The 27,866-nt window shown below is 41.5% G+C and overlaps 1 protein-coding gene across 1 annotated transcript; it reads left to right on the plus strand.

Moving 5' to 3' along the window:
• Positions 1 to 7,762: 7,762 nt before the first annotated feature.
• LOC125470458 (40S ribosomal protein S25-2-like) lies at positions 7,763 to 8,652 on the plus strand. Its single transcript, XM_048569553.1, has 4 exons — positions 7,763 to 7,923; positions 8,061 to 8,135; positions 8,296 to 8,430; positions 8,573 to 8,652. The coding sequence occupies exons 1-4, from the start codon at positions 7,921 to 7,923 to the stop codon at positions 8,615 to 8,617; spliced, it is 258 nt and encodes an 85-aa protein (XP_048425510.1). The 5' UTR covers positions 7,763 to 7,920; the 3' UTR covers positions 8,618 to 8,652.
• The last annotated feature ends 19,214 nt before the right edge of the window (positions 8,653 to 27,866 follow it).

Genomic DNA, 27,866 nt, shown 5'->3' on the forward strand with positions numbered 1-27,866 from the left:
CATCAGCAGGACGGAGCTAGAAATTTCTTCTAGTGGGAGCAACCTGAAAAACACTAAGAAGACCTTATTACAGTGTGGTTTATAACCAAATGATAATGGGGATGATTTCAAATGACAATGTTCACAATTGCAATGTCACAAAAAATTTTGTAGCAGTGGAAAGTGACAAATTGATGAGAAAAATATTAACACATTTGAGGCGGAGGAGGGGTTTTTCAGTTTGAACGACATAACAAAACCAATTTTGCTCATATTATATTTGATATAGAATAGAATAAGTACAAAGGTATGCTTGATATTAGACACATATTTTCTTCAAGGTTAACACGTGTATATCTATAATTGCAGTATGCAACTTAACCAACAAATTACTTGAGTGGGGGCATTTGCCTCCAGTGGGCATCAGGCTAGCCAAATGTAGCTGCCCTCTTAGCCCTTTTTTGACGCTCAACTCCTCAATGGCAATGATTGATTCAAATTTAACAACTAGATTTAAAAACATTCAACGGTAGTTTAATTAAATTAACCAATAAATTTAAATTATAAACTTTAAAACTAATAAATTATTGAGGAGGCTATGTTTAGCCCCTTCGGTTGATGATGGTATATGAGTATGGCATGATATAGTTCATTTAAAAAAACAAAATTTGCATAACTATAATTCTAAATGGGACTATATTTTACCCTTCCTGTTAGAGATGACCTAACGTCCATGCTTTGTACCGTTGTAAAGGTTGGATTACTTAAACAAAGTGAAATATGGATAGAGAAAGAACGGATGAGAATTGGGGCCAGGAGAAACATAAACTTAAGGTGAGATTCTTTATGGTCTTGGGGATATATATATATTCATAAATCCAACAAAATCCACAACTTAATGAAATCCTACTATATTTTTTATTTTTTTAACACACCTAGATTTATAAGCACTCTAAAAATGTTTATTAAAATCTCAATTGATACACTTAAATTTACATGCAATCTAAAAAAGTCTTTTTTGAGCAAGATCCTTCTCCTTATCATCAGTTGTTAGTTGCAGATATATCTGAGGTTTCGTGACCTTGTGATATTCTTATATAATCTTTATATTTATCTCAGGTTTATGCCCCGTTGGCAATGAACAAAAAAAAAAAAAAGTCTAGTAAAATCCTAATTAACAACTCCATATTTTAAAGTCTTTTAAAATTTCTTTAAATCCTAATTTTACTAAAAATGTCTATCATTGTGTGGTGTGTAGGGTGATTTTAAGACGGATCGGTTCAGAAACAACCTTTCCAATTTCTGTTCTAAAAAATTTCGGAGTCGGATCGAATCTCAAATTTCAAATTTGATATTTTCGGAACCAAGTAATCTTGGAAACTTCAGATTATAAATATTCTCAATTTTATAGTACATACAATTTATTATTCTTTCTTAATATTTGGTATACTTGTATCCTTTTTAATGTGGAAGTATATGTTTAATATAAAATAATGAACAAAAGGTACACAAAACTAACAATAAAATATAAAAGTTGGTTACAAAATGCCTAAATTGAGTATTTAAGAACCTACTAGCTTCTAGTACACGCGCATTGTGCAGGTTTAAAATTAAGATGAAACACTACGTTAAAGATGTGAAAAGTTCTGTTGCAAAGCAGGAACAACAATAATAATAGAGACACTGGAAAAGCTTTACACACAAAAAGTTGAATCTGGAGAACATAAAGATAGATGTTACAGTTATCCATTGCATTTGTAGCAGTTCTATGTATCTTTGGACCAGAAGGGCCACATTTGGTTACAAAAATTTACGAAATCCTGGTACAAAGATACAAAAAACAGTACAGTAGTTCATTCTGTCTTAACAGCCATATGCGTTCTGCAAGCTGAACCAACATTTGCATACAAAAAAAAAAATTAGGAAATGCTAGTTTATGGAGATGCAAAAAATATTGTTCAGTTCAGAGCATAAAATGATATTTACAAGTTATTAAACATGTTAAAGATCGTTAAATGTACATTAACAAAAGACGGGAAACGCTCTTGAGCAAAGCAGCCACAGCCCTGGTGAACCATTGTTGTCACCCAGAAAGCAAGCTAGACAAACAGAAAAAGAATGCAACACATTTATATAGCAATTAAAATCACATTTGAATGGAAACGGAGCAAAAGACAGAGCAAGATGAAACCATATTTTACCTAGTCCTTTTTTGGAGTGCTGGTATCTATTTTTGTAGGAGCCGAAGACGATTTTTTTCAATGACTTCATTGGGACCTCATCCAATTCTTTTGGATCAACTTCCTGAAATTTCTTCCACTTCACTGTTTTGAATGATTATGAAGCATCAACATATTTGTATGCAGAAAAAAAAAACATGGTTCCTACTTATGGTACGTAGTATTCTAAAAAAAAAAAAAAAACAGAAAACAAAGACGTTTCATAGGTAAATTTTAAGGAAGTTGAGATGAATAGCATGGAATTAGAACCCCAAACCTTTGTTCACTACCAAAAAAAGAGCTCTCCTCATAGATTCCCTTTTTGTTTATAGAATTGACCATTTGTTTCAGACGTTGAGGTGGAAGAGGATACTATGATTTCTCTTGGTAACATTTGCGGAGGCATCGGTTCCATACTTGTATCCTCGGGTACATTGTAAATCAGCACGTCATTTGAGTTGAAATTATCCCTCCTATTTCCAAATAGCAAGTGAAAGATTTTCTTTTGGCCAATCAATCTCAAAAACTCATTTCACAACTATTGTTGGTCGACCAACCTCTTATTCAAGACCAAATCTTTGCACGCCATGCCAAAAAGCTTTTCACCAGATTTGCCAATTATTAAGGCATTGATTTTGTTAGTGTTGTCTTCAAGAACCAAATTAACTTTATACCTAATGTGTTTTTTATGAGTTATAACTCATTGTTAACACACAGAATGAAGAACTTGGAGTACGACAGATTACAGACTTGAGATAATTTTTCATCAGTATATCAACGCCATACAGAACCAAATCCGAGGAAAGACTTAAAGAAACAAAAATACATTTTCATATATTAAACGTTACCAAGATGTTGGATCTGGTTTGGGTGTTTTTGGCATGTGAGCTGTCCGATTGTTATGTACCACCAATCATAACATGTGTCAAAACGTTTCATAAAGGCTCTGCACAGAAACGTATCATCCTGTAAAATGTTTTATCACACATTTGTGTGAGGAAGAGTGATGACGGACTAAATCTTTGTTAAATACGTAAAAATACAGTTACATGCTTTTAACAAAAGATGAAAACGCATAATCCATTTTTATACATTATGCAGATCAGGACCTAAAAAAGCTAGCTCATCAATTATTTCTCTCCTTCCAGTGCGTAGAATTTCAGCCTCATTCACTTGCCTTGAAGATGGGGCAGTATTTTTACAGGGTCTTTACAGTTCGAAAGTTTGAAAATAGAATACAGGCTGAGCAATTTTGGAACATTAGCATTTTGTTTGTGTTCAAATAGAAAGCATAATTTAAAAAATGCACTCAAATTGATTTGGATGAATTAACCTCTGGTATGTCTGGATCAATAAAAAAAAAATTGAGGAATCATTACTCTTCAAGACAATTTTATCTGTGGATTCCAAAAAATAATAAGAAATTATAAAGCAGGGATAATTAAATATTAGAAATCAGCAAGTATTTCTAGATTGGATAACCTATGTTTAAAAATAATACACGAATTGTAATCAAGAGACTCAAAAGTTTGGTTCAATAATTTTAGTACGCATGTTTAAAAATGAAACCGAAATTGTAATCAACGTACCCAAAAGCTTTGAAATTAATAAATAAGAAATAAAACAAACATTGCATGATAAACCACAGGAACTCAATGCGATAAAATTACAGAATGACAAAACACCGAAACAGTTTATATCAAATAATATCAAAACACAACAAAATCAAGACAGAAGAAAAAGGGTTTTAGATAAATGAGCTACCTAGGTAAAGCTTGACTTTTAACACATACCTTTGCTCTCTTGCGTAAAAAAAAAAAAAAAAAAAAAATGAGAAAAAATGTTAAAATATTTTGTAACCCCTACAGAAGAAATACCTGAACACTTCAGAACTGGTATGACGAAAGCAAAAGAAGAACCTCATATTTTCAATGTTTATATCACACTTTTGTGCTATTCTCTAATTAATTTGTCTTGGTTTCAAGTGCTGACCTGCAGTTATATGGCCAATAACATCTTACAATTTAAAAAGTTAACATAGAGAGTTCGTCAAAATTCCTTTTAGAAAAAAAAAATACAAATATTTTTAATCGATGCATACATGTACACATAAACACACAAGCGCGCGCACACGCACACACATTAATATTACTTGTAAGAATATGAACTTTGTTCAGACGGGGATACAACATGGTATAATCCTGGAGAAAGAACCGGTGCAGCGGAATGGGTGGATACACGTAGACAGTCTTTTAAATGTTGTCTTGGCAGTGAATATAACCTGAGTATCGTGTGGGATCACCTTGTATTGCCTTCTGATTCTAACAGTATAAAAATTCATAATCTCGTAGCAACTACTGACCTCAATTTTTGAAGCCACGACTTTATAATCAATGTCCAATGTAGAGGCTTCAACTGCATGGTTCTTCGCAGTCTATTAAACCAACAAAAAAAAAAAAAAAAAAAAGGAGGAAAGAAAAAAAAAAAAAAAGAGTTAAAAAGGTAACGAACAAACAAATCATAAGAAATATCATATTTTGATACAGACAGATTCAATTGTCACCATAGAGAAATATACTAACCGAAAATAGCTTGTAAGAAAAACTGAACACAAAAATTATAACAATTTAAACGCAAATCAAGAAAGTAATAAATGGGAAAAAACCACAACCTACTTATTATCGTTATAATCTCTAATCAAAATAATAAGACAATGACGACTTCGTCAAGCAAGATACAGTGCAATGTGATATTTTTGAACAGTTCTAGGAATGCTTGATTTCCATATCCTGCACACAAGGATCTTTATTTTCTCCACTTTTGGGTATGGATGCACGTGAGCAACAGGGGTGAACTCTACGCTTTCCATTTAACCTATCCAAAGCGAATACAAATTTTATAAACCTAAGAATTGCACAATACAAATTAAAAAATAAACATTAAAATAAGGACTGATTTGTCTAATTCTTAATTGAGAAAATCAATAAATAATTTCAAACAAGACTGTTACAAAACTAACAACCACAGTGCAAATTGGCTAATGCAAAAACATGAAGCAGCCCGAAAAGAAATAAGCGAGTTAAAAACAACTAACGAACTAAATTTTGCAAAAAAAATACACTCGACATGACAACAACAGCATAAACAAATATACGTTAAGACCAAAAATACAACAAGTATTATAAACAAGTCAACATTGACTAAAGCAGCAAGATTGTTGTTCCAAAATGGACACCCAAAAAAGCACCGCATAATTTGTGAATAAAACAATAACACATAATTACGTTTTAATTTTGCTTCCATGATCTTAACAATCAGGTTTTCATTGTTTTGCACACACACCAAACTTGATTTCTTCAATGCAGATCCAACTTAGTCATGTAAACTTTGACCAACAAATTACACAGATATTACAAATGAACAAAGTTTTTTTAAAACAAAATAGGTGTCCAAGGAAGGGGTACTATTTACATAGATGTAAAAATTCATTCATTTTCAACCTTATTTACAATGAGGAACAAAATAGTCCAAGGGTGGTGTTCTGCATTTCTTGTCACATGTAAGTTTTCTTTCGCCTGTTATATTACAAATTGGAAATTGGAAGTTGTCAATGTAAGTAAATGACCGTCTTAGTGCAAATGAGAGGACAAAATATAGGTGTGGTTTGAAGTACAGATAAAAACAACGAAAATAAGTTGAAGAGCATTGCCTTATTTAAGAAAAAAAGTCCTAAATTTTAAATCCTATATGAATCGCGTTTATGAAACTATTCATATTCAAACCAATCAATTCAATCATGCTCAAACCAATTATGTAAATATGTCAAGAAAATTTATAAATTATATTTGGCATGTATAAATTAGTTCTAATCATATAGGATAGAGTTTTTATGAGAGTTGGAAATATCCATTTGGTCGTTTCTTAGAAAAATGCACCCAATTCCTCACTCTTACACATTAAATCTTATGTTTGTACTTCTAAATTGTCTATAACAAAAAAAAAAAAAAAAAAAAAAAAAAGGGGTCAAACCTACATGCAAATAATGTTATAAACTGAAGAGTTGATATTTGTTTGTTCATGCTATGTACCACGACAAAGTTACAAATCTTGAACAAAGGAATAGTACATGATGTGAAAAGGCTGCAAAACTTGTATAAAAATTAGCAGAAATTAATGCGTAGATACCTTGGACGATGATATGCAGAGTAACCTAGGGAGTTGATTTAGTATGAAAGCTACATCTTGCAAAAGTCACTAAAGCCAAATCCTCACTTGATTACATGAAAAATGAAACAAAAATTTGATCAGTATTAAATGGAGAGAAAAAACCTATAGAGAGACAACCCAACCCAACCAAACAACCAAAACAAACTCCCAATGGGCGAACAACTTTTCCCCAACAAAACAACCCCACCAACTTGTGACACAAACTTCGCAAGATCGGGCACAAACACGACACTCCGCCCAAAAGCGAAACACTGCAACGATTCAAAAGGGCAAGAAAAAGACAGTACAGAGCGGGAGAAGCAGAGAAACAGAACGATTAAAAAATGAAAAGGAGAGGGAGGAAAATGAGAAGACGGAACTCGATGGGTGACACGCGGATGGAAGGGGCAAAACAGTCATTCGACTGCACAAAAGAGGAAATAGGAAGGGAAACAAAGGAAAGACAGAGGGGCAAAACCGTCTGACCCGGTCATCTACAGTATCCACTCAACTGAGTTTTAGTGTATACAGATTTTGTCGGAATAAATTGGAAACACTTCAAAAAATTTCAGATCGGAAGTACGGAGTTATAGTAATCCCTACATGCATTACAATTTTTTGAAAAATATTTGAATGTAGATTTTTCAAGTTCAAATTTGAAAATTTTACTTTGGAAATAGAAAACATCATTCCAACTTGCACCCTCTGGTTGTGAGATACATTCCTATGATCAAAAGGATCGATGTCCAAATGACCCTTATGCAATTTTCTGAAAATTAAGAAAATAAAAATATTGATTTAAGAAAAACGTTCTTAATGCTCAAAAACACATAGGCTACTTAATATTACGGCTTAGTAATATTTATTTTCACTTGTAATTAAGAAGTTTTAAAATTTAATTATCGTAAAAAATGAATTTAAACTAAATTTTGTTGAAAAGTCTGATGGCAATGAATGCCCACGCAGTATGTTAGCAAAAGTCTTCAGCATGGGCATAAGTTTTCAATGCCCATGCAAAGTGAAAGTTGAATACATAGAGATTGTATAGTCAGACGAAGTGTCGTAAAATTTCAAAATGCATTAACTGTATCAGTTTGGAGTTGCTCTATAAATAGAGCACTCCGCATGTTTTTAAGTTATAAGAAAAGAGAAGAAGAAGTGAACGTGAGAAAAATATCAGTAACATCATCTATTTCTCTAGTTTTATTTGTTATCTGTCTATACTATAGTTTTAGTGTGGCATTTTACATCTACCTTGCACCTACCATTAAAAAAATTATTCCTCTAATTTTGACATTTTTGTAACAAATTTTACTAACTCGTTGTTGTGAGGTTAAAGCTTACCCAACCCCGTTTGTGTTTCCCGTAACAACCCTACCAAGCCCAAACTCTTTCTTTGCGCTTCTTTTCTAAACCCTAACTCTAACTTCTTCCTCTGAGCCTCTGAGGGCTGCATCGTACCCCACATTGACTCCATAGACAGCCAACCCCTGCGAATCCGCGACTCTCCATCGCCATGGTAATTTTCCCTCCCCTCCGACCCCCAAAGTCTCTTCATTTCCCTTCTAATGCTTGCAAAAAATCTGAATGCAACATTTTTGTTCTTTGAGTTATGTAGATTCGTCACTTAATTTCTTGTACTTGTTGTTTTTACAGGCTCCCAAGAAGGATAAGGCTCCCCCACCGTCCTCAAAGCCTGCCAAGTCCGGAGGAGGCAAGCAGAAGAAGAAAGTCCGTTTGTTTTTCCTTATCCAGAATTCGTTTCTACTATTTGGGTGTTTTTTTATTGTTTGGGATAATTATTGAAAGATTTCAGTACTTTCATGGAGTTTTGTGTGTGAAATGTGAGAAAATATTTTCATTTTTTTTACCTTGTTTGATGGATTAACAGAAGTGGAGCAAGGGAAAGCAAAAGGAGAAGGTGAACAACATGGTTTTGTTTGATCAGGGCACCTACGACAAGCTGCTTTCCGAAGTTCCGAAGTACAAGCTGATTACTCCTTCCATCTTGTCTGACAGACTGAGGGTATGATTCCGAGTTCCAGTTCTTATTCTATGTATGGTTGTTTTACATAGGGAGTTGTTATTCTGTCTAAATGTCCCTTATTTTCGAAATCTAAATATCCATTTCAGTTAGATAATGCTGAATTGTCGAAATGGATTTGTAGTTTATGGTAAACAAATTAACGAAAAGGTATCGTGGGTATCAATGAAGTGATTGAAATGATGCATGATCTTTACAGGTTCATTCTTTAATCTCTTTGACACTATATCTGTGTACTTACAATTTGTATTAGATAGATGGTATACTCGTCGTTAGTTCTTTTTATTTTTATTTTTTATGATTATGGGTTTACAATGTAAATAATTTGTCAACTTTGTAAAAGGGTTTGTTCCAAGTTGTTGATTTCACCCTGTCCTATTTAATGGCATAATTACTTTCTCACTAAATACACAGTATGGTTGTTATTTGGTTCAACTGTTGCTGTGCTTCGCTAGTATTCACCATCATGATTCACATTTTTACATGTCAAACAAAACTGGCGCAATTACTCAATGTGATTGGATAGAATATCAGGGAAACTTGTATTATTTTCCAGTAAATCAGTTTTCCTCTTCAGTGCTTAAGCAGCTCCTCATCCTTTTCCATTCCTCATACTCTCCTCCAGTTATCTATTCTTCCAATGTTTGGTTTTTCTTTTTGTTCATCTCTTGTCGACTTTTGGACTGTTTTTTTTCAAATCTGGGGACTGATGGAAAGCATTACAAGATAGTTCATTGCATCTATGATTCTTTTCTTCTCACTTTTCACCACTTCACATCACATCCTGTTGTTATTACTGCTTGTCAACTGAGAAACTTGTATACTATATATCCACCCATGTTGTACTCAATGAGTCTGTGAACACGAAAGTTCCTTGAAACAAGAAACAAGAATAACGTGTACAAAATAATATTTTTTGGTTTGATGATTTTGGGGTTACGATCTCTCTCGAATTTGGTCCTCTGATTCTATCTTCGTAGGGTGTAGGTTTGTGGATGAGTTGTTGATCCAAAGGGCCGTCGGGGCTTGATCTAAGGATGAACAGTTGATGAACGGATGAACACTTTCTTCAAGGGCCGTCGGGGCTTGATCTTGAATAATGGTTGTGTGGATTTCTTCAAGGGCTTTTGGGCTTGATCTTGAAGGTTGATGGATAAGTGGATCTTCAAGGGCTTTTGGGCTTAATCTTGAAGAATGGTTGGATGTGTGAATTTGTTGAGGTTGTTGATCCAAAGGGCCGTTGGGGCTTGAGCTTAGGATGAACGGATGAACACTTTCTTCAAGGGCCGTCGGGGCTTGATCTTGAGTTGGTGGAAGTTCTTCAAGGGCCGTTGGGGCTTGATCTTGGGATGAACGGATGAACACTTTCTTCAAGGGCCGTCGGGGCTTGATCTTGAGTTGGTGGAAGTTCTTCAAGGGCCGTTGGGGCTTGATCTTGAAGGAGGATTTGACGAAGAATGAAGAGTGCTTTCTCCATTCTTCGGGATTCTTGGGAATTTGGGGGTTGGATGCTTGAGAGCTTTAGAGTTTCAAAGCTTCAAGAATTTTGGATGTGTGTGGAGTATTCTCTTCCATTTTGGGAGTAGAGAAATGTATTTGTGAATTCCTTGATGCTTGATACCTTGATGGAGAAGCCTATTTATAGGCTTTGAGAATGAATCACCACCACAAAATATTTTTTTCCTTTCCAAGCACCATTGCCTAATTTTCCCACTTAATGCAATATTGAAATTGAAGTGGTGTAACTTATGGCCTAATTTCCCACTTAACACCATTTTAAACTTGAAGTGTACTTGCCTTGTCATTGCCCAAAATAAGAAGAAAAACTTGTTTAATCCTTCAAGGGTATTTCTCCCTATTTTGTTGAGTCACACACCACGTGTATAATTTGTACAACACGTGGCGTATGCCATGTATGCCTTGACACGTCAAAACTTTAATGCATTGGTGAACATTTGTTTTACTGAAATTTCGATGTCTACAAATGCCCCCACTTCAAGGCGCGTCGTAGACATGTGCTTGACACGTGTAAAAGATGCGTTTTGAAGTCCCTTAATGTAGATGTCAACCCAAGGGCCGTCGAGGCTTGATCTTGAATTGGGCTGGAAATTTCTTCAAGGGCCATTGAGGCTTGATCTTGAGTTCGACTGGAAGATTTTCTGGTTTCCTCCAATCGTTGATTTTCCACAGGTTTAGTCTTGAACTGGGCTGGAAGATTCTTTTGGTCTCCCCCGAAGGCCTGAACTTACTCCTTTTATCTGGAGTTGAATTTGATTCAAGGGTAGAGAACACTTGATTTCGAATCGGGCTTGTGATTTCTTCAAGGGCCATCGAGGCTTGATCTTGAATTGGGCTGGAGGATTCTTTTGGTCTCCCCCGAAGGTCTGAACTTACTCCTTTTATCTGGAGTTGATTTTGATTCAAGGGTGGAGAACACTTGATTTCGAATCGGGCTTGTGATTTCTTCAAGGGCCATCGAGGCTTGATCTTGAATTGGGTGTAGGATTCTTTTGGTCTCTTCCACTCGTTGATTTTCCTTTGTGCTACTCTTGAACTGGGTAGCAGGATTCTTTTGGTCTCCCCCGAAGGTCTGAGCTTACTCCTTTTATCTGGAGTTGATTTTGATTCAAGGGTGGAGAACACTTGATTTCGAATCGGGCTTGTGATTTCTTCAAGGGCCATCGAGGCTTGATCTTGAATTGGGTGTAGGATTCTTTTGGTCTCCTCCACTCGTTGATTTTCCTTTGTGCTACTCTTGAACTGGGTAGCAGGATTCTTTTAGTCTCCCCCGAAGGTCTGAGCTTACTCATTTTTTCTGTTTCTTTGTTCAATCTCTCCAATTCGTATTGAAGAGGGTTAGAGGATAGCCCAGCATATGCAGTTGTAGCTTGTCTTCACATGCTTCAATGTATCATTTTCACTTGCCTTACTTGCTCCCATTTGCAGAAGTGGTATTTCCTTATGCAGGTTTGGCATCTTCTCTTGTAGTATTTGTTTTCTGATACAGGAGTAGAATTCAAACCTTGCATTTGAATGGACCATCACTTCTTGGTGGCAACGCAAGTTTGAGTGGAGGTTCCGACATATTGCTCTCTCTATCCTTGTCTTGGCAGGTGAGAACAAGGGCAAAGGAAAAGACAGGAAAAAAGCATGATATGAGATACCTTTGCTTTCGCCCTTGATGATATGAGATACTTTTGCTTTTGAAGAAGCAGCGAATGAATCAACACATATATTTGTTGTGCTTGTCTCCACATGCTTCGATTTACCGTTTCCTCCTGCCTCATCTGTATTCCAGGCATCTGGTATCTTCTTTGGGGGTACATCAATAGTTGAAGATGAGTACTTGAGAGCAGGGCTGGGAGTGCACTCTCAGAGGTGAGGAAGAGTTAGGCATTTTTTTTTTTTTTTTTTGTTTGCAGGTCTGCCTTGCCATAAAAGATGAAGGTCGACATATATAGGGATTTCCCAATAGCAAGTGGTGGTACTGTTCTTTTACCCTTGTCGACAAACGTTTTGATCCCGCAAATCCGGCTTTTTGAAATAGTGACGACTCTTCGATCTTTGAATACGCCTCTTTGATTTCTGAACGACGCCTCTTCGATTTCTGAACGAGCGCCTCTTTTGACAAAGCTGTACGCGTTTTCTGAAAAGCAGAGAAAGCGTCGCCAACTTATGCCGGAAAATCCAGCTTTTGAGATTTGCAGAGCGATGTCTCTTCACTTTTGAATAAGCGGCCCTTCGATTTCTGAACCAACGCCTCTTCCTTTTTATAGAGGTATTGATCACCTCCAACATGCACACTTTGAAGGTTGCTCATTCCTGAAAATCATCTCCGGCCTTTTGAGTTTTAACTCCATCCACCCATCTCTTTTAACACCTTTTGAAAAATGACTAACCCATCGAACCTTAGCTTAGAATTGAGTCTCAGCAGTGATCCGGTTGCGCTGCGTCAAGGTAATGTATGGTGCCCGTCTTTCTTATCTTCTAACGGTCCTCTTACAGGTGAAGACTCAGTGATGCAGAATGCAACAACAGCTACAATAGTTGCTAGGAACCTCCTCATACCAACAGATAGTAGGCTGCTTTCAGGACGGTCCGATGAGTTGGCCGTTCAAGAGTCCCTCGCTCTCAGTGTTCAGTGTGCGAGCTCTGTGTCCAACATGGGCCAACGCCTGCTTGCTCGGTCTCGTCAAGTGGAATCATTGATGGCAGAGGTGGAAGATCTTAAGCAGGAGATTAAACAGCTTAAGTACGAGAATAGAAGTTTGCATGTGCTTGCAAATAACTATTCGTCGGGCATGAAGAGGAAGCTTGATGAGATGCAAGAATCTCAAGGTCGAATGCAAAGTGACCGTCAAAGGCTTGCGTCTTTCTTCCAGAGGCACCTTTTTCCTGGGTCATCCAGCGTTCCGCCAAGTATTGAGGCCTCGAATGCTCTATCTCCAATGCCTCTTGCTCCGATGCCTTCTGCTCCGATGCCTCCTGCTCCGATGCCTCCTGCTCCGAGAGTGTTGCCATGTAGTGGGGCTTCACGTACACATCCTTTGTGAAAGCTTCATCTTTTTTTTTTTTTTTTTTTTTTTTTGTACACACTTGTAATTTTTCGGAGATCAATGTACATGGTTTATTTTATTCAGTGTATTGTGCTAAATACAGATAAAACATATACATCACCAAGATGTGTTTTTTTCCTTTTTTTTTTATTTTGATGATGTGACTGTACTTGAAGTTTTGAAGTTTCAAGTTGCCTACGTACCCTTGGTTGAGGAGGGATCAAGTCATGACGTAGTTCAAATGAGTGATGGTTTTTTTTTTTTTTTTTTGATGATTTTGCCGTACACAGTTTATGCTCTTGCGGGCCAGGAGCGTGATACATGGAAGACTTGTGCTGCTTGAACTTGTATTTGTCGCAAAGCTCGTCCACGAGTCGGTTGGAGAACTGCTTTCCGTTGTCAGTGATAATGTAGCGAGGCACCCCATATCGGTGGATGATATGCTCCTTGATGAAACGAACAACAGTTTCCTTTTTTACTTCCCTTAAAGGGATGGCTTCAGCCCTACTTGGAGAAGTAATCTGTTGCAGCTAGGATGTAAGCTTCCCCTGCAGATGACTTTGGCGTAATTGGTCATACAACGTCCAATCCCCATGCGTCGAACGGCCATGAAGCAACTGTAGGGTGTAATGGTTCAGGCGGTTGATGTATGAAGTTGGCGTGGAATTGGCAGGCTTGGCACCTTTTGGCGTGTTCCAGGCAGTCCTTCACCATGCTCGGCCAGTAGTAACCCATTCTTTTAAGCCGGAAATGTAGCTTTGGTCCAGACTGATGTGCCCCACACACACCTGAATGTGCTTCTTCCATGGCTAGATTAACTTCTTCCTCACCTAGGCATCTCAGGAACACTCCTTCAAAAGAGCGTCGATAGAGTGTTCCTTTGTAGTAAAGGAAGCGAGGTGCTCGTCGACGTATTTCGGAACGGTGTCTGAGATCATCTGGAAGCTTTCTGTGCTCTAAGTAGTCGATCAGCGGCTGTCTCCACTCTTCAGCATCGACTGGAAGTACTGAGATGACATTTGTATCATCTAGTGACATTTCATTAACGAGCAGAATCACCCATCTTTGGAAAACTGGCACGTCTGCAACTTCATCTTTTCCTAGTGTCATACTCGAGGCTAGATTGGCGAGAGCGTCTGCCATTTGATTTTCCTTTCTTGGCACATGTTCCAGTGTCACAGCTTCGAACTTTTGTAGCAGTTGGGTCGCTAGCCGGAAGTATGGGACGAGATCATCTTTCCACACCTCATATTCAGTTCAGAGTTAATTGATTATGAGCTTGGAATCACCATATACCTCAAGAGCTGTGATTTCCATGTTGATCGCCATTTGGAGCCCGATGATCAATGCTTGGTACTCAGCAACATTGTTGGAGCATAGCTCATTCAGTTGGAATGAGTAAGGTAGTATTTGCCTTTGTGGCGACATGAATATTACTCATGCCCCCGCTCCGTCTGCTCGTGTGGATCCGTCGAAGAACATCGTCCATGTTGGGAAGATGTCGATGTAGAACACCTCCTCGTCAGGCAAGTCGTCTGAGATTTTCCAATCAGCTGGGATTAGATGATCGGCAAGGAGCGTTTGGTGCTGTTTGCAGTTTCAGCTCGTGCAGGCAATGAGCGTTTAGTGCCGTTTGCAGTTTCAGCTCGTGCAGGCAAGGAGCGTTTGGTTGTCACCTTTTAGGCTCGTGCGAACGAGGAGCTTTGGTTGTCGCCTTTTAGGCTCGTGCGAACGAGGAGCTTTGGTTGTCGCCTTTTATGCTCATGCGGACCAGGAGCGTGCTTGTCGCCTTTTAGGCTCGTGCGAACGAGGAGCTTGGTTGTGAATTTGTCAAATGATCTTAGAGAAGCATTCCTTGCAATCTTCATAGCAAGGAGTCTTGACTGAGTGATTGAAGAAGTCTTTGGGGAAGAAATCGCGCATCGTGATGGCAACGGACGATCTTTGTGTCATAACTTCATCATCTTCAACACTTTCATGTAGCTTTGAAGGTTGACGATAACTGCTTTGCCCCCTTTCCGATTGGTGAACTTGTGGAGGAGACGTATGTTTCTTGTGCATTTTCTTTGGAGTGACATAAGTCCATCCTTCAACTTCACTTGACTTGACTGACATGGTTTTGGAGCATGCCCCCAGCGGTTGAGGTGAAGATTTTGAGTTCAAAGAGCAAGAAGTGACGGTGGTATAGTTTGACTTCACCACATCATTAAGATCTAGCTCGATGATCCCTTTCTGAGCCAACTTCATGATGAGATCTTTTAGCACAAAGCACTTTTCCGTCGGATGACTAATGAAGCGGTGGAATTTACAGTACCTTGGACTGTCAGTACGGTTCATATCTTCCGGCCGTTTGCACTCAGGTAGGTCGATCACCTTTTTGTCAAGCAAGTCTTTCAACATGGCAACGACGTCAGAGTCGGGGAATGGATAAGTCTTCTCCTCAAGCTCCTTCAAAGTGCGTCTACGTATCTCTTGATCACGAAAAGCTTCGGTTTGAATCGCCTTGCCTCGTGTATGGATTTTGACTGGAGTTGTGTTGACCGTCATTGCTTCCTTGGTGGGTTTCCACGTAGCCTTATCCACCTTTGGCCCCAAAACTTTGTCATTCTTGTAGTCGGCGATCTGTTCTTTCTTCCCATGACGGGTGATGCTTAACTCCATATCATGGGCGCGGGTGGCTAACTCCTCAAATGTTCGTGGTTTGATGCCTTGAAGGATGTAGTGTAGTCCCCACTGCATGCCTTGAACGCACATCTCAATGGCAGAGGTTTCAGAAAGCCGATCTTTGCAATCCAGACTTAAGGAGCGCCATCTATTTATGTAGTCGACGACAGGTTCATCTCTCCACTGTTTCGTACTGGTCAGCTCTAGCATGCTTACAGTACGACGAGTGCTATAGAAACGGTTGAGGAATTCCCTTTCTAGCTGGTCCCAACTGTTGATAGACTCAAGTTCGAGGTCAGTGTACCAGTCAAAAGCGTTACTTTTCAGCGAACGCACGAACTGTTTGACGAGGTAGTCTCCCTCTGTCCCAGCATTGTTGCAAGTTTCAATGAAATGGGCGACATGTTGTTTTGGGTTGCCTTTTCCATCGAACTGCATGAATTTTGGGGGCTGATAACCTCTTGGCATCTTCAAAGCATCAATCTTCTTGGAGTAAGGTTTTGAGTACAGTACAGACTCATGTGAGCTTCCTTCGTACTGTGTCTTGATAGTGCTTGCAATCATCTCCTGTAGTTGCTGGATAGAGAAAGCTCCCATGAAAGCCGTTGCTTGGTCTAGCTTCAGCTTCTCTTCGACTTTCTCCACTGGAGGCTCTTCTTCTTCGTCGACTTCTTTCTTTAATGGACCAACATTTGGGTCGACTTTCACGTCGAGCCGCGCATCTAGTTGGTTGATGAGTGCGGCGATCTGCAAATCCTTCTCTTCCACAGTCCGTGTAAGCTTTGTAATTGCTTCACTCATTTGAGCAAGTTGTTCTTCAACAGAGGTGACGCCGATGGTCATGACTTGTGCAACCAATAGACACGACTTTCCTTCAGACATCCATAGTGCTGATGAAGAACCCCATTGGCCATTTTGGGGTGTCATCTTGTGCGCCTCAATAGCATGTTTTGGTGCCCCTAGCATGGTCAGGTTGATGACCGACTCGCGCCTTTGGTGTTGCTCTTGCTTGCTTAGCGGTATCAACTTTGCAGCAGCATGTTGAGGAGTGGTTGTGGCACCAATGGATGCTCTATTCATGGCGGAAGTGCTCATGCTTCTTCCCTTGGTGGTTGCAAGAATGACTTGTCCCTTGCTTGATGCCATTGATTTTGGAGGTGTGCTTTGGTTTTCTTGAACGGAGAAAGAGATGAGAGGTAGAGATTGTCCCACTGGGCGTGCCAAATTTGTGAACACGAAAGTTCCTTGAAACAAGAAACAAGAATAACGTGTACAAAATAATATTTTTTTGGTTTGATGATTTTGGGGTTACGATCTCTCTCGAATTTGGTCCTCTGATTCTATCTTCGTAGGGTGTAGGTTTGTGGATGAGTTGTTGATCCAAAGGGCCGTCGGGGCTTGATCTAAGGATGAACAGTTGATGAACGGATGAACACTTTCTTCAAGGGCCGTCGGGGCTTGATCTTGAGTTGGTGGAAGTTCTTCAAGGGCCGTTGGGGCTTGATCTTGAAGGAGGATTTGACGAAGAATGAAGAGTGCTTTCTCCATTCTTCGGGATTCTTGGGAATTTGGGGGTTGGATGCTTGAGAGCTTTAGAGTTTCAAAGCTTCAAGAATTTTGGATGTGTGTGGAGTATTCTCTTCCATTTTGGGAGTAGAGAAATGTATTTGTGAATTCCTTGATGCTTGATACCTTGATGGAGAAGCCTATTTATAGGCTTTGAGAATGAATCACCACCACAAAATATTTTTTTCCTTTCCAAGCACCATTGCCTAATTTTCCCACTTAATGCAATATTGAAATTGAAGTGGTGTAACTTATGGCCTAATTTCCCACTTAACACCATTTTAAACTTGAAGTGTACTTGCCTTGTCATTGCCCAAAATAAGAAGAAAAACTTGTTTAATCCTTCAAGGGTATTTCTCCCTATTTTGTTGAGTCACACGCCACGTGTATAATTTGTACAACACGTGGCGTATGCCATGTATGCCTTGACACGTCAAAACTTTAATGCATTGGTGAACATTTGTTTTACTGAAATTTCGATGTCTACAGAGTCAAATCGTAATTGAGGACCATCATGGAGGACATAAATTCAAATGCTTTATAAGCATGCATAGGCGGTTGTTAAAGTAAAAAATAATTGTTTTTTTTACTGTCCAAAAGATCGTTTCTGAGAACCCCATTATCCCGTTATGCGTAAACTCTATGTATAGCTTTTATAATGATATTGGATTACAAATAAAGGTTCAAGTTATCCGCATATATTGCATTGTGTTTTTGGTTGCTGATGATACCCATCATTTCTTTTTGTCCTTAAGGGCCATACGTTTGTCTCCGCTATTGTCGACAGTTTAGTTTCCGCTACTAATGTGGAATCAGATAATGTTATGTGATGTAACTTTGCCCTTTTTGGTCTGATTTTGTTCTGAGACGTTGTTGTGCCACTGAAAGTCACCATTTTTGGTTCACTTGAAGTTCTCATTACAGCGGTTGGAGTGAATTGTTATGTTGTATAAGATTTATGATTTGTTCACTGCATTTGTCTGATTTTGTTGGGTACATGCCAAAGATGTTGAGATGCATAAAGTTTACAACATTGCAAAATATTAGGAAATCATATGAGTATGTCAAGGCATTTTGATCCCTAAATTCTAGATATTAATCATTATTATCTCTAAACTTGACCACCATCTGTTAATGTGTTAATCCACAAGGGGTTCGTGTGAAACTGTGAATAAAATTCTCCGGGTCTACCAAGAGGTATCTGGGCAAAAAGTGAATTTTTCCAAATCTGCGATCGCGTTAAAGCCCTAATCCGGATGAATGATCTAAAATCATGGTGGCTGCTTACTTGGGACTGCCAATTGGGCAGTGCCATGACAAATACTTGGGCTGGCCGATGGAGGTGGGCAAAGGACGAAAACAACTTTTTGAGGCCATTGAAGACCGAGTTGGGAAGAAAATATGTGGGTGGAAAGAAAAGCTCTTTAGTTAATTTCGGATGTCCAAGGGTACGTGCAATGAGATCCATGCTCTCCTATCCGAGTATTGGTGCTCCGAATGAGAAAGGAATACATTGCACTAAATGGGAGAGTTTATGTCAGAGCAACTAGGAAGGTGGCTTGGGTTTTTGGGATTTCGAATTTATGACTCGCCGTAATTCTATCAGGTAACATAGAGGATTGTAACTACTTCGTCATGTTGGTGTGGAGTATTTGGACAGCGAGATGTGATGGTATTTTTTGTGGGAACAAGTGGAGTATCATGTAATTCGGAATCGAGCAAGGGATCTTCTTCTTGATTTTCAAGGTGCCAACAATATTGACCAAGTGCGGGGCAATGGGGTTATGGAGGATCGGCGATGGCAGCATCCACCGGGGGCATATTCAAAGTCAATGTTGATGGAGCAATATCGTTGAAGGGATTGAATAGAGGTGTATGAGTTGTTATTGGAAATGACGATGGGGCTTTCATGGCAGGTTGTGCGACACAACTATATGCTTATTTCGATGCTTTAACAATCAAATTGCTCGCGGCAAAGGAGAGTTTATTGCTTACATACGATGCGAGATTCACTTCTATAATATTGAAACTGGATTCCAAAAGCACAGTAGATTTAATTGTTTCAAATGATGTTCATCTTGATAGGGATGTGTTTGGGCCCAAAATAATATGGTTGGGCCGAGCAGCAAGATGTGCTCGGCCCAAGGTAATGACAAATGTTATGGGCCGAATAATAAAACCCGGGCCAGCTGGCAGGGTCGGCCAAATCCTATCATAAGGAGTTCAGATGAGTAGAAAAGGTCGAGGAAGTCCTGGTGTGACCAGGATTCTCAACCAGCAAGAAATAAAGCTTCAAAAGGAGGAAAATTCAGAATCCCAGAAGGGGTAGGATTGTTCGAGCTAGAGGAAAAATGGGACAAGGACTCTCAATCCAAATCCGAATGGGTTTCAGGGAACGAGGTGCTATAAATACCAGAAATTATGCAATAGAAAGGACCTTTAATTCAGCATACAATTGCCCTGCGCAAAACCTCTCAAACACCTTGAGATTTTTTCCTTTTCTTTTCCCTGCCGACACACCTTCAGTTTGGATAAACAGCACTGTGGAAGCACCCGGCGAGCATCTTCAGTTTGGATAAACAGCATTGCGGCCGCAGAATCAGCCGACCGAGGAGCACCTTCAGCTTGGATAAACAGCACTGCGTCGAGGTCGACTGATTATCTATCTAAGTCTTGGCCGAGAAGGGTTTTCGAGCCCTTGTTGGTAGAGGTCATCTTACTAAGCCTTTCCGGCATAGTAGGGTGTTACGAATTGCATTACTCGGCGCATTGGACGCCGAGTGGTTTTATGATTGGATACTCGCAAGTAAGCTTTAGGGTTCGGCATTCCGACGGCCGAACTACGTTTAACATCAAGACATACATCACATTCGAGTACCTGTGCCCATATAGTTTGGTCTCGATTCGGCATGCTTATACTCTTACGAATATAATCACAGTGATCGAATCAGGGTCCGACGACTTGTGAACTCCGTAGAATTAGTAGCCTTGTCTTCAGGCTATAGAACCCAGAGGCCGAGAGCGTTCCTTCCTCGGTCGCAATCGCAAGATACAGAAGTCAACAGCGCACCCAACGCGACAACATCACATTTTACTCCTCGGCCGACGAGTTGGCACGCCCCGCATTCAACCGAAGGACATAGTTAGCTCATTAGTTACTCGGCCTGCGCGCCACGTAGGTTTTGTAATTTTTGTAGTCAACATTTTGGCACGCTCGGTGGGACCATTGTGCTAAACCTTCGGAGTTCCTGACCGTTGAGACACGGTCTACCAAGAAGAAAACAACCATGGGGAAGTCAACAGCTGACTTACCAGTGCAAGGCCTTGGGCAGGATTCGCACCCAGCAAAAAATTCGATCATTGCTGCGCCACCCGAGGCTACAAGTGTGACACGCCGAGAAAATGAGATCTGTCTCGGCGGGCAACCTCACAACGCGGCGATCCCGAATCAAACGACGCCCATGTTTGTGGAGGGGATAGTGGAAGATTGCGACGCCGATGGTGGAGAAGGCTCTGATCCACCAACTAGGTCGTTTCTTCGGAGACGACTTGATGAGCAGTATCGTCAGGTCGAGCAGTCGATTGGTCAAAGGATGAATGATTTGCTAGAAGCAATACGAAGTAACAACGATACACAGACCAGAATGCTTGAACTGTTAGTTAGTAAAGCTTTCGAGATGGCCAGGTCGGCCAACCTCGGCAGCTCTCGACGAACGTGCCCATACCAGCCGAGAGAGGGTCCTCTCGGTCGTAACCAGTCACCTTAGAAAGAAGAGGACGGGGAAATAGATCCGAGGGACCAAGCCAGGGAGAAGAAGCCGCTTCCGTGAACATGACCGAGGTCCAGAGAATGATTGATTTGGCCCTAAAGAAAGGGCCGAAGTTTCCAAAATTCATTCATCCATACCCGGCTTACGTAGAAAGGTTTGAATACCCACGAGGATTTAAGATCCCTGATTTCAGCCTCTTCGCCGGGGAATCGTCTTTGTCCTCATTAGAACATGTGGCTCAGTTCACAGCGCAGTGTGGAGACGTCAATAGCGACTTCTACAAACTACGTTTGTTTAATTTTTCATTGACAGGCTCCGCTTTCGCCTGGTACATTAATCTTCCACCCAATTCTGTGCAGAGTTGGGAGGAGTTGGTCGAAAAGTTCCATGAACAATTCTATCGGCCAGGGATGGAGATGTCCGTATCATCCTTGGCCAGGATGGCTCAAGCATCCGACGAATCTCCAATGGAGTACTTAACAAGGTTCAAGTCGGCCAGGAATTGGTGCCGAGTACCACTCCCCGAAGTGGAATTCATCAGGATTGCTCTCAACGGATTAGACGTGGAGTACAAAAAGAAGTTCCTGGGGGCAAACATTCGCGATATGTACGAACTTGCTCAACACGTCGAACAGTATGATTATCTGCTCCGAGAAGAAAAGATATCAAAGTCACCATCCCGGGGAACGTTATACAAGAACCCCACGGTTAGCTATGCCTCGGCCGAAAGCGGGGACCATCAGTGTGTTAGTGTGGATGCGGCCGAGATAGTAATAGACAAACCATACGTCTGCAAGGCTCTGGCTCAAGTAAATGGCAAATACACCAAAGCCCATTCGGCCGCCGAGGAAATGAATAAGTCTTGGAAAGTCTATACTTTCGACATCACCAAGGCCGATGCAATTTTCGATCAATTATTGGCAGCAAAGATCATCAAGCTTCGGCCAGGACATATTATCCCTAAGGCCGATGAATTGAAGGGAAAGGTATATTGCAAGTATCATAACTCTAATAAGCATGCGACCAATAATTGTGTCGTATTCCGGGATACAATCCAAAGTTGGATCGAGAAAGGAAAGTTGAAATTTCCAGAAAAGCAGATGGCGGTCGACGTCAATCCCTTCCCGTCAACAACAATTGGTATGGTGGATGCTCATCTTCCAAAAAACAAAGGGAATGCCGAATACGTCCCGGTGCAGCATATCCGTTAACGGAATGGTCGAACAAGGCTAAAGCTCGATATCTTTTCGAATCTACCACCCACGGAACAATCGAGACCACCCGCCGGTGAGCCTACGACGAGGTCAAATGCCGACGATTCTCATGGATCAAAGGTTTTATGTGACCATTGTAAAACACCAGTTGAGCCTGGGAAGAAAACATCTTCAACACCACCCACGGCCCTTACCGCACCAGTGACATCACCAAAGGAACTTGGGCCGCGACGTCAAGTGTTTGATCGACTCGGCCCACAAGTACGGCCGAGAGACCAGGCCTCGGTCAGGCGGCGTCTTGACTTCGACGCGCCTTTCTATAATGAGGATTATTACTCGCGCAATACCAACAGTTCCAGCTCATCAGCCGATCGCAAAACTTTCAAACCGCCCAGGACATCAGATCAACGCTGGTACAGTTACAATTCCCCGACTGGCTTATATACAGCGCTGTCTAAATCCCAAAAACATCGCCGTCAACGGATAGATTGTATGGCTCAGCGACAAGAAGCTCAGGCTAGCCCTGCCAACCAGTGGCAACCAAAGAAGGCCGTGGAAAGCATAAGTGAGCGACCAACCCCGACTATCATGACCGAGTTAGCCGAAGGGAAGAAAGTGGCAGCCGCCGGTTTCGAAACCACCATTGAGGATTCTGAGAAACGTATCAAAATCCTTTTTCGGCCTGGGGAAACGAGAGCTCGTCTAGAACACTTCAGACAAGAGGCCGAAAGGAAACGTTCTCCGTTGCCACCGCGCGAACCGCTTATCAAAGTACGGCGCAACTTACATCCCCCTTTCCTCGGTGAATCCCTCGAATACATGCGAGAGTTTCATAAGAAATACTCCGCCAATGACTTGTACGGACTACCTAAGGCGTGTCAGGAAGCCCTCGACCTAGCTCTCACTTGCCCTGACGCCGAGCAAATCATTCAAAAGACCTCCGACCCAGCAATTAAAGCAAGGTTCCAACATATACGGGAGGCTCGGGTACTTGGTTTTGAAGTCGATCCCTATACAGATATCGACACCGCCGAATTACCTTTTTCGCTCGATCACCTTCAGCATTTGCGCTATCATTTCGAAGTTTTTTCGGCTGTATCGTTCTTCGGCCTCACGGCCGACGAGGAAAAAAGGATAGCACGGTTGGATACATATCTAGACACGAGGAACGCCCGTATTGCCTATGAAGAACGAGCCCGTATAACGAAGGACCAACATAAGTCTTCAGCAGTCAACATGGTCGAGGAAAATAGCCAAACCACACTCGACTTGATTCACACGTCTCGGATACCGGCTCTTACCGAGGCACTTAAAAGTTTGATCGAGGATATTCCGCCGACCGATACTGTGGTTAGTTCTACAGAAGACAACGACCACGATCCAATGGGTCCCTCGGTCCTCGAACAAATGGAGATCAATATGGTCCACGTCCTACCAGCTGAATTCCAACCAAGTACCTACCAGACAAATTTCTTGGTTGGGGACGTAGTCGCCGAGGAGGCAACACAAGTAGATTTCGTCGCAAACGACGACGACCGAGAAACCCGAAGCACGGACAACCTTAAGGCGGCTTTGGCCGAGCTATTTCCCCGCTCCCCTTCGGTTAATCTCCAACACCTGAAGCCGTTGTACGTCACGGCTCACATCGAAGGATTCCCTATTTCCAAAGTGTTTGTCGATTGTGGAGCCACAGTCAACATTATACCAATATCTGTCATGAAGGCGTTACGCCGTTCTGATAATGAACTCATTCCGTCAGGGATCACTATGAGCAGCTTCGTTGGTGACAAGTCTCAGACCAAAGGAGTGCTACCATTGGAAGTTAGCATTGCCCGGCGCCAACACATGACGACATTCTTTATAATTGATTCCAAGACCGACTATAACGCATTACTTGGCCGAGACTGGATCCACCAAACCAGTTGCATTCCTTCATCACTGTACCAAGTTCTCATCTTTTGGGACGGCAAATCGGTCACCGTCCACCTAGCCGATAATCAACCATTTGAGACCAACATGATTCAGGCTCGCTATTACGACGATCACGTCGGCTACATCACCCTCCAAGGCCTTAACGAGGATGGGCGGCCGATGAGAATTTCGGTACAAAAAGTAATTGAGGTCGGCGCCGAGACTGTCCAACAGGATTCGGCGAGACTTGGCTTGGCGGATTTAGTCACCAATGCCGATGATTGAGCACACCAAGCAAGAACAGCGTCAGGCCGCGGTTTCATCAACTATGGAACGTCTGCTGGCCCATTGGTACGCCATTACCAAGCAACCGCATTCCGGCATCAATTTAATCGAATTTTTGGCCGAAGCAGATGACGACCCTGTTCTGTCTCTGGATAAAGTTCAGGCTGCACCGGCCGAACTCGAAGACCATCGGCCTCAAGTCAAGGACCCATTAGAAGAAGTTAACGTAGGCACGGCTGATGAGCCTCGTATATTGTTTATAAGTTCTTTACTCCCACCGGCCATGAAGGTCGAACTCCGTAAGTTACTCCAGGAATTTAAAGATTGCTTTGCGTGGAGTTACCATGAAATGCCAGGCCTCGATCGAAACCTGGTAGAACATGAGCTACGCATCAAAGACGGATGTAAGCCTTTTCGGCAACCCCCTCACGGATTTTCGACCGAGGTACAACTTGGCATTAAGGAAGAATTAGTTCGGCTCCTCAAAGCCGGATTTATTAGGACTGCTCGGTACGTCGAATGGTTGGCCAATATCATCCCAGTGTTGAAGAAAAATGGAGCCCTCCGCATCTGCATCGATTTCCGTAACCTAAATCTGGCTACTCCCAAGGACGAATATACAATGCCAATCTCAGATTTGCTAATTGATGCCGCAGCTAATCATGAATTGCTATCCTTCATGGACGGCCATGCGGGATACAACCAGATTTTCATCGCCGAAGCCGACGTCCACAAAGCGGCTTTCCGTTGCCCAAGGGCACTCTGTACTTACGAGTGGGTAGTCATGCCATTCGGCCTCAAGAATGCCGGCGCCACATACCAACGGGCTATGAATTTGATCTTCCATGACTTAATCGGGACCATCGTAGAAGTTTATATCGACGACGTGGTGGTCAAGTCGAAACGCCGCCAAACGCACCTGGATGACCTGCGGCAAGCGTTCCTTCGCATGTGCAGGAATAATCTCAAGATGAACCCAGCCAAGTGCGCTTTCGGTGTTTCGGCCGGTAATTTCCTAGGATTTTTGGTGCACCATCGCGGCATCGAAGTCGACGCAAATAAAGCCCGCGCCATCATTAGCGCCCCACCACCCACAACAAAGAAACAGCTGCAGTCGTTACTCGGGCAGATCAATTTCCTCCGCTGTTTCATCGCCAATTCGGCCGGTAAAATGAAGGCATTCTCCACTCTCCTTAAACTTAAGGACACCGATAAATTCGTATGGCGCGAAGAGCATCAGAGTGCATTCACGCAAATCAAGGTGGCCCTTTCGACCCCACCCGTCTTGTCGCAACAAACCCCTTAAATTGTACATTTCGGCAGCCGCCGAATCCATTGGGTGCCTCCTCGCGCAAGACAACAATGTAGGACATGAGCAAGCTATCTTTTATCTTAGCCGAAATCTGAATTCACCAGAGCTCAATTATTCACCCGTCGAAAAACTTTGCTTAGCTTTGTTTTTTGCCGCATCCAAGCTTCGGCATTACATGCTCCCATCAGTGACGCAAATTATTGCCCAAACAGACGTAATTCGGTACATGCTCACTCGGCCTATCGTCAAAGGCCGAATTGGGAAATGGACACTCGCCTTATCTGAGTTTAGCCTGCAGTACGTACCCCAAAAGGCCGTCAAAGGACAAGCTCTCGCCGACTTCTTAGCCCAACACCCTTCCCCATATGGTTTTGAAGGGGGTGATATCGACATCGGTCTAGTCGCCACACACGACAGCCATTGGACAATGCATTTCGACGGTTCCAGTACTTCGACTTCGGCAGGTGTTGGCATTGCAATTCAGTCACCCGACCACTGTCAATGCTATTTTTCCCTTAAGTTGGATTTCAGCTGCACGAATAATCAGGCCGAATATGAAGCCCTCATTATCGGCCTCCACGTCTTACACGATCTACGGGCCTCCCGTGTTCTTGTCCTCGGCGATTCTGAATTTGTGATTAACCAATTGAACGACATTTTTCGTTGCATGAGTTGTACTTTAGCGCCATATCACATGTGTAGACATCGAAATTTCAGTAAAACAAATGTTCACCAATGCATTAAAGTTTTGACGTGTCAAGGCATACATGGCATACGCCACGTGTTGTACAAATTGTACACATGGTGTGTGACTCAACAAAATAGGAAGAAATACCCTTGAAGGATTAGACAAGTTTTTCTTCTCATTTTGGGCAATGACAAGGCAAGTACATTTCAAGTTTAAAATGGTGTTAAGTGGGAAATTAGACCATAAGTTACACCACTTCAAGTTTAAAATGGTATTAAGTGGGAAATTAGGCCATAAGTTACACCACTTCAAGTTTAAAATGGTGTTAAGTGGGAAATTAGGCCATAAGTTACACCACTTCAAGTTTAAAATGGTATTAAGTGGGAAATTAGGCCATAAGTTACACCACTTCAATTTCGATATTGCATTAAGTGGGAAAATTAGGCAATGGTGCTTGGAAAGGAAAAAAATATTTTGTGGTGGTGATTCATTCTCAAAGCCTATAAATAGGCTTCTCCATCAAGGTATCAAGCATCAAGGAATTCACAAATACATTTCTCTACTCCAAAATTAGAAGAGGAATTCCCCAAATCCTTGAAGCTTTGAAACTCCAAAGCTTCCAACCATCCAAATTCCCAAGAATTCCGAAGGATCAAGAAAGCCCTCTTCATTCTTCGTCAAATCCTCCTTCAAGATCAAGCCCCGACGGCCCTTGAAGAACTTACACCAACTCAAGATCAAGCCCCGACGGCCCTTGAAGAAAGTGTTCATTGTTCATCATCCGTTCATCCTAAGCTCAAGCCCCAACGGCCCTTTGGATCAACAACATCAACAAATCCACACATACAACCGTTCATCCAAGATCAAGCCCCGACGGCCCCTTGGATCAACAAACAAATCCACACATCCAATCGTTCTTCAAGATTAAGCCCCAACGGCCCTTAAAGATCCGCTCATCCATCAACCTTCAAGATCAAGCCCAAAAGCCCTTGAAGAAATCCACACAACCATTATTCAAGATCAAGCCTCAACGGCCCTTGAAGAAAGCGTTCATCATTCATCATCCGTTCATCCTAAGATCAAGCCCCAACGGCCCTTTGGATCAACGACCTCAACAAACCCATACACCCATTCTTCAAGATCAAGCCCAACGCCCCTTGAAGATCCATTCATCAACTGTTTATCCTTAGATCAAGCCCCGACGGCCCCTTGGATCAACAAACAAATCCACACATCTATTCTTCAAGATCAAGCCCAAAAGCCCTTGAAGAAAACCAACTGTTCATTCAAGATCAAGCCTCGACGGCCCTTGAAGAAAACCAACCGTTCTTCAAGATCAAGCCCAAAAGCCCTTGAAGATCCGTTCATCCATCAACATTCAAGATCAAGCCCCGAAGGTCCTTGAAGAAACTTCCATCAACCTTCAAGATCAAAGCCACGAAGGCCCTTGAA

Source organism: the organism of the source record quoted next, unplaced genomic scaffold (genome assembly GCF_019419815.1).
Source record: "Pyrus x bretschneideri cultivar Hongxiangsu unplaced genomic scaffold, Pyrus_bretschneideri_v1 Contig5, whole genome shotgun sequence".
Taxonomy (NCBI): Eukaryota; Viridiplantae; Streptophyta; class Magnoliopsida; order Rosales; family Rosaceae; genus Pyrus; species Pyrus x bretschneideri.

Coding starts and splice junctions, on each gene's coding strand:
- LOC125470458 (XM_048569553.1), top strand. Junction 8,136..8,295: donor GAGGCAAGCAGAAGAAGAAA/GTCCGTTTGTTT, acceptor ATGGATTAACAG/AAGTGGAGCAAGGGAAAGCA. Junction 8,431..8,572: donor TCTTGTCTGACAGACTGAGG/GTATGATTCCGA, acceptor ATGGATTTGTAG/TTTATGGTAAACAAATTAAC.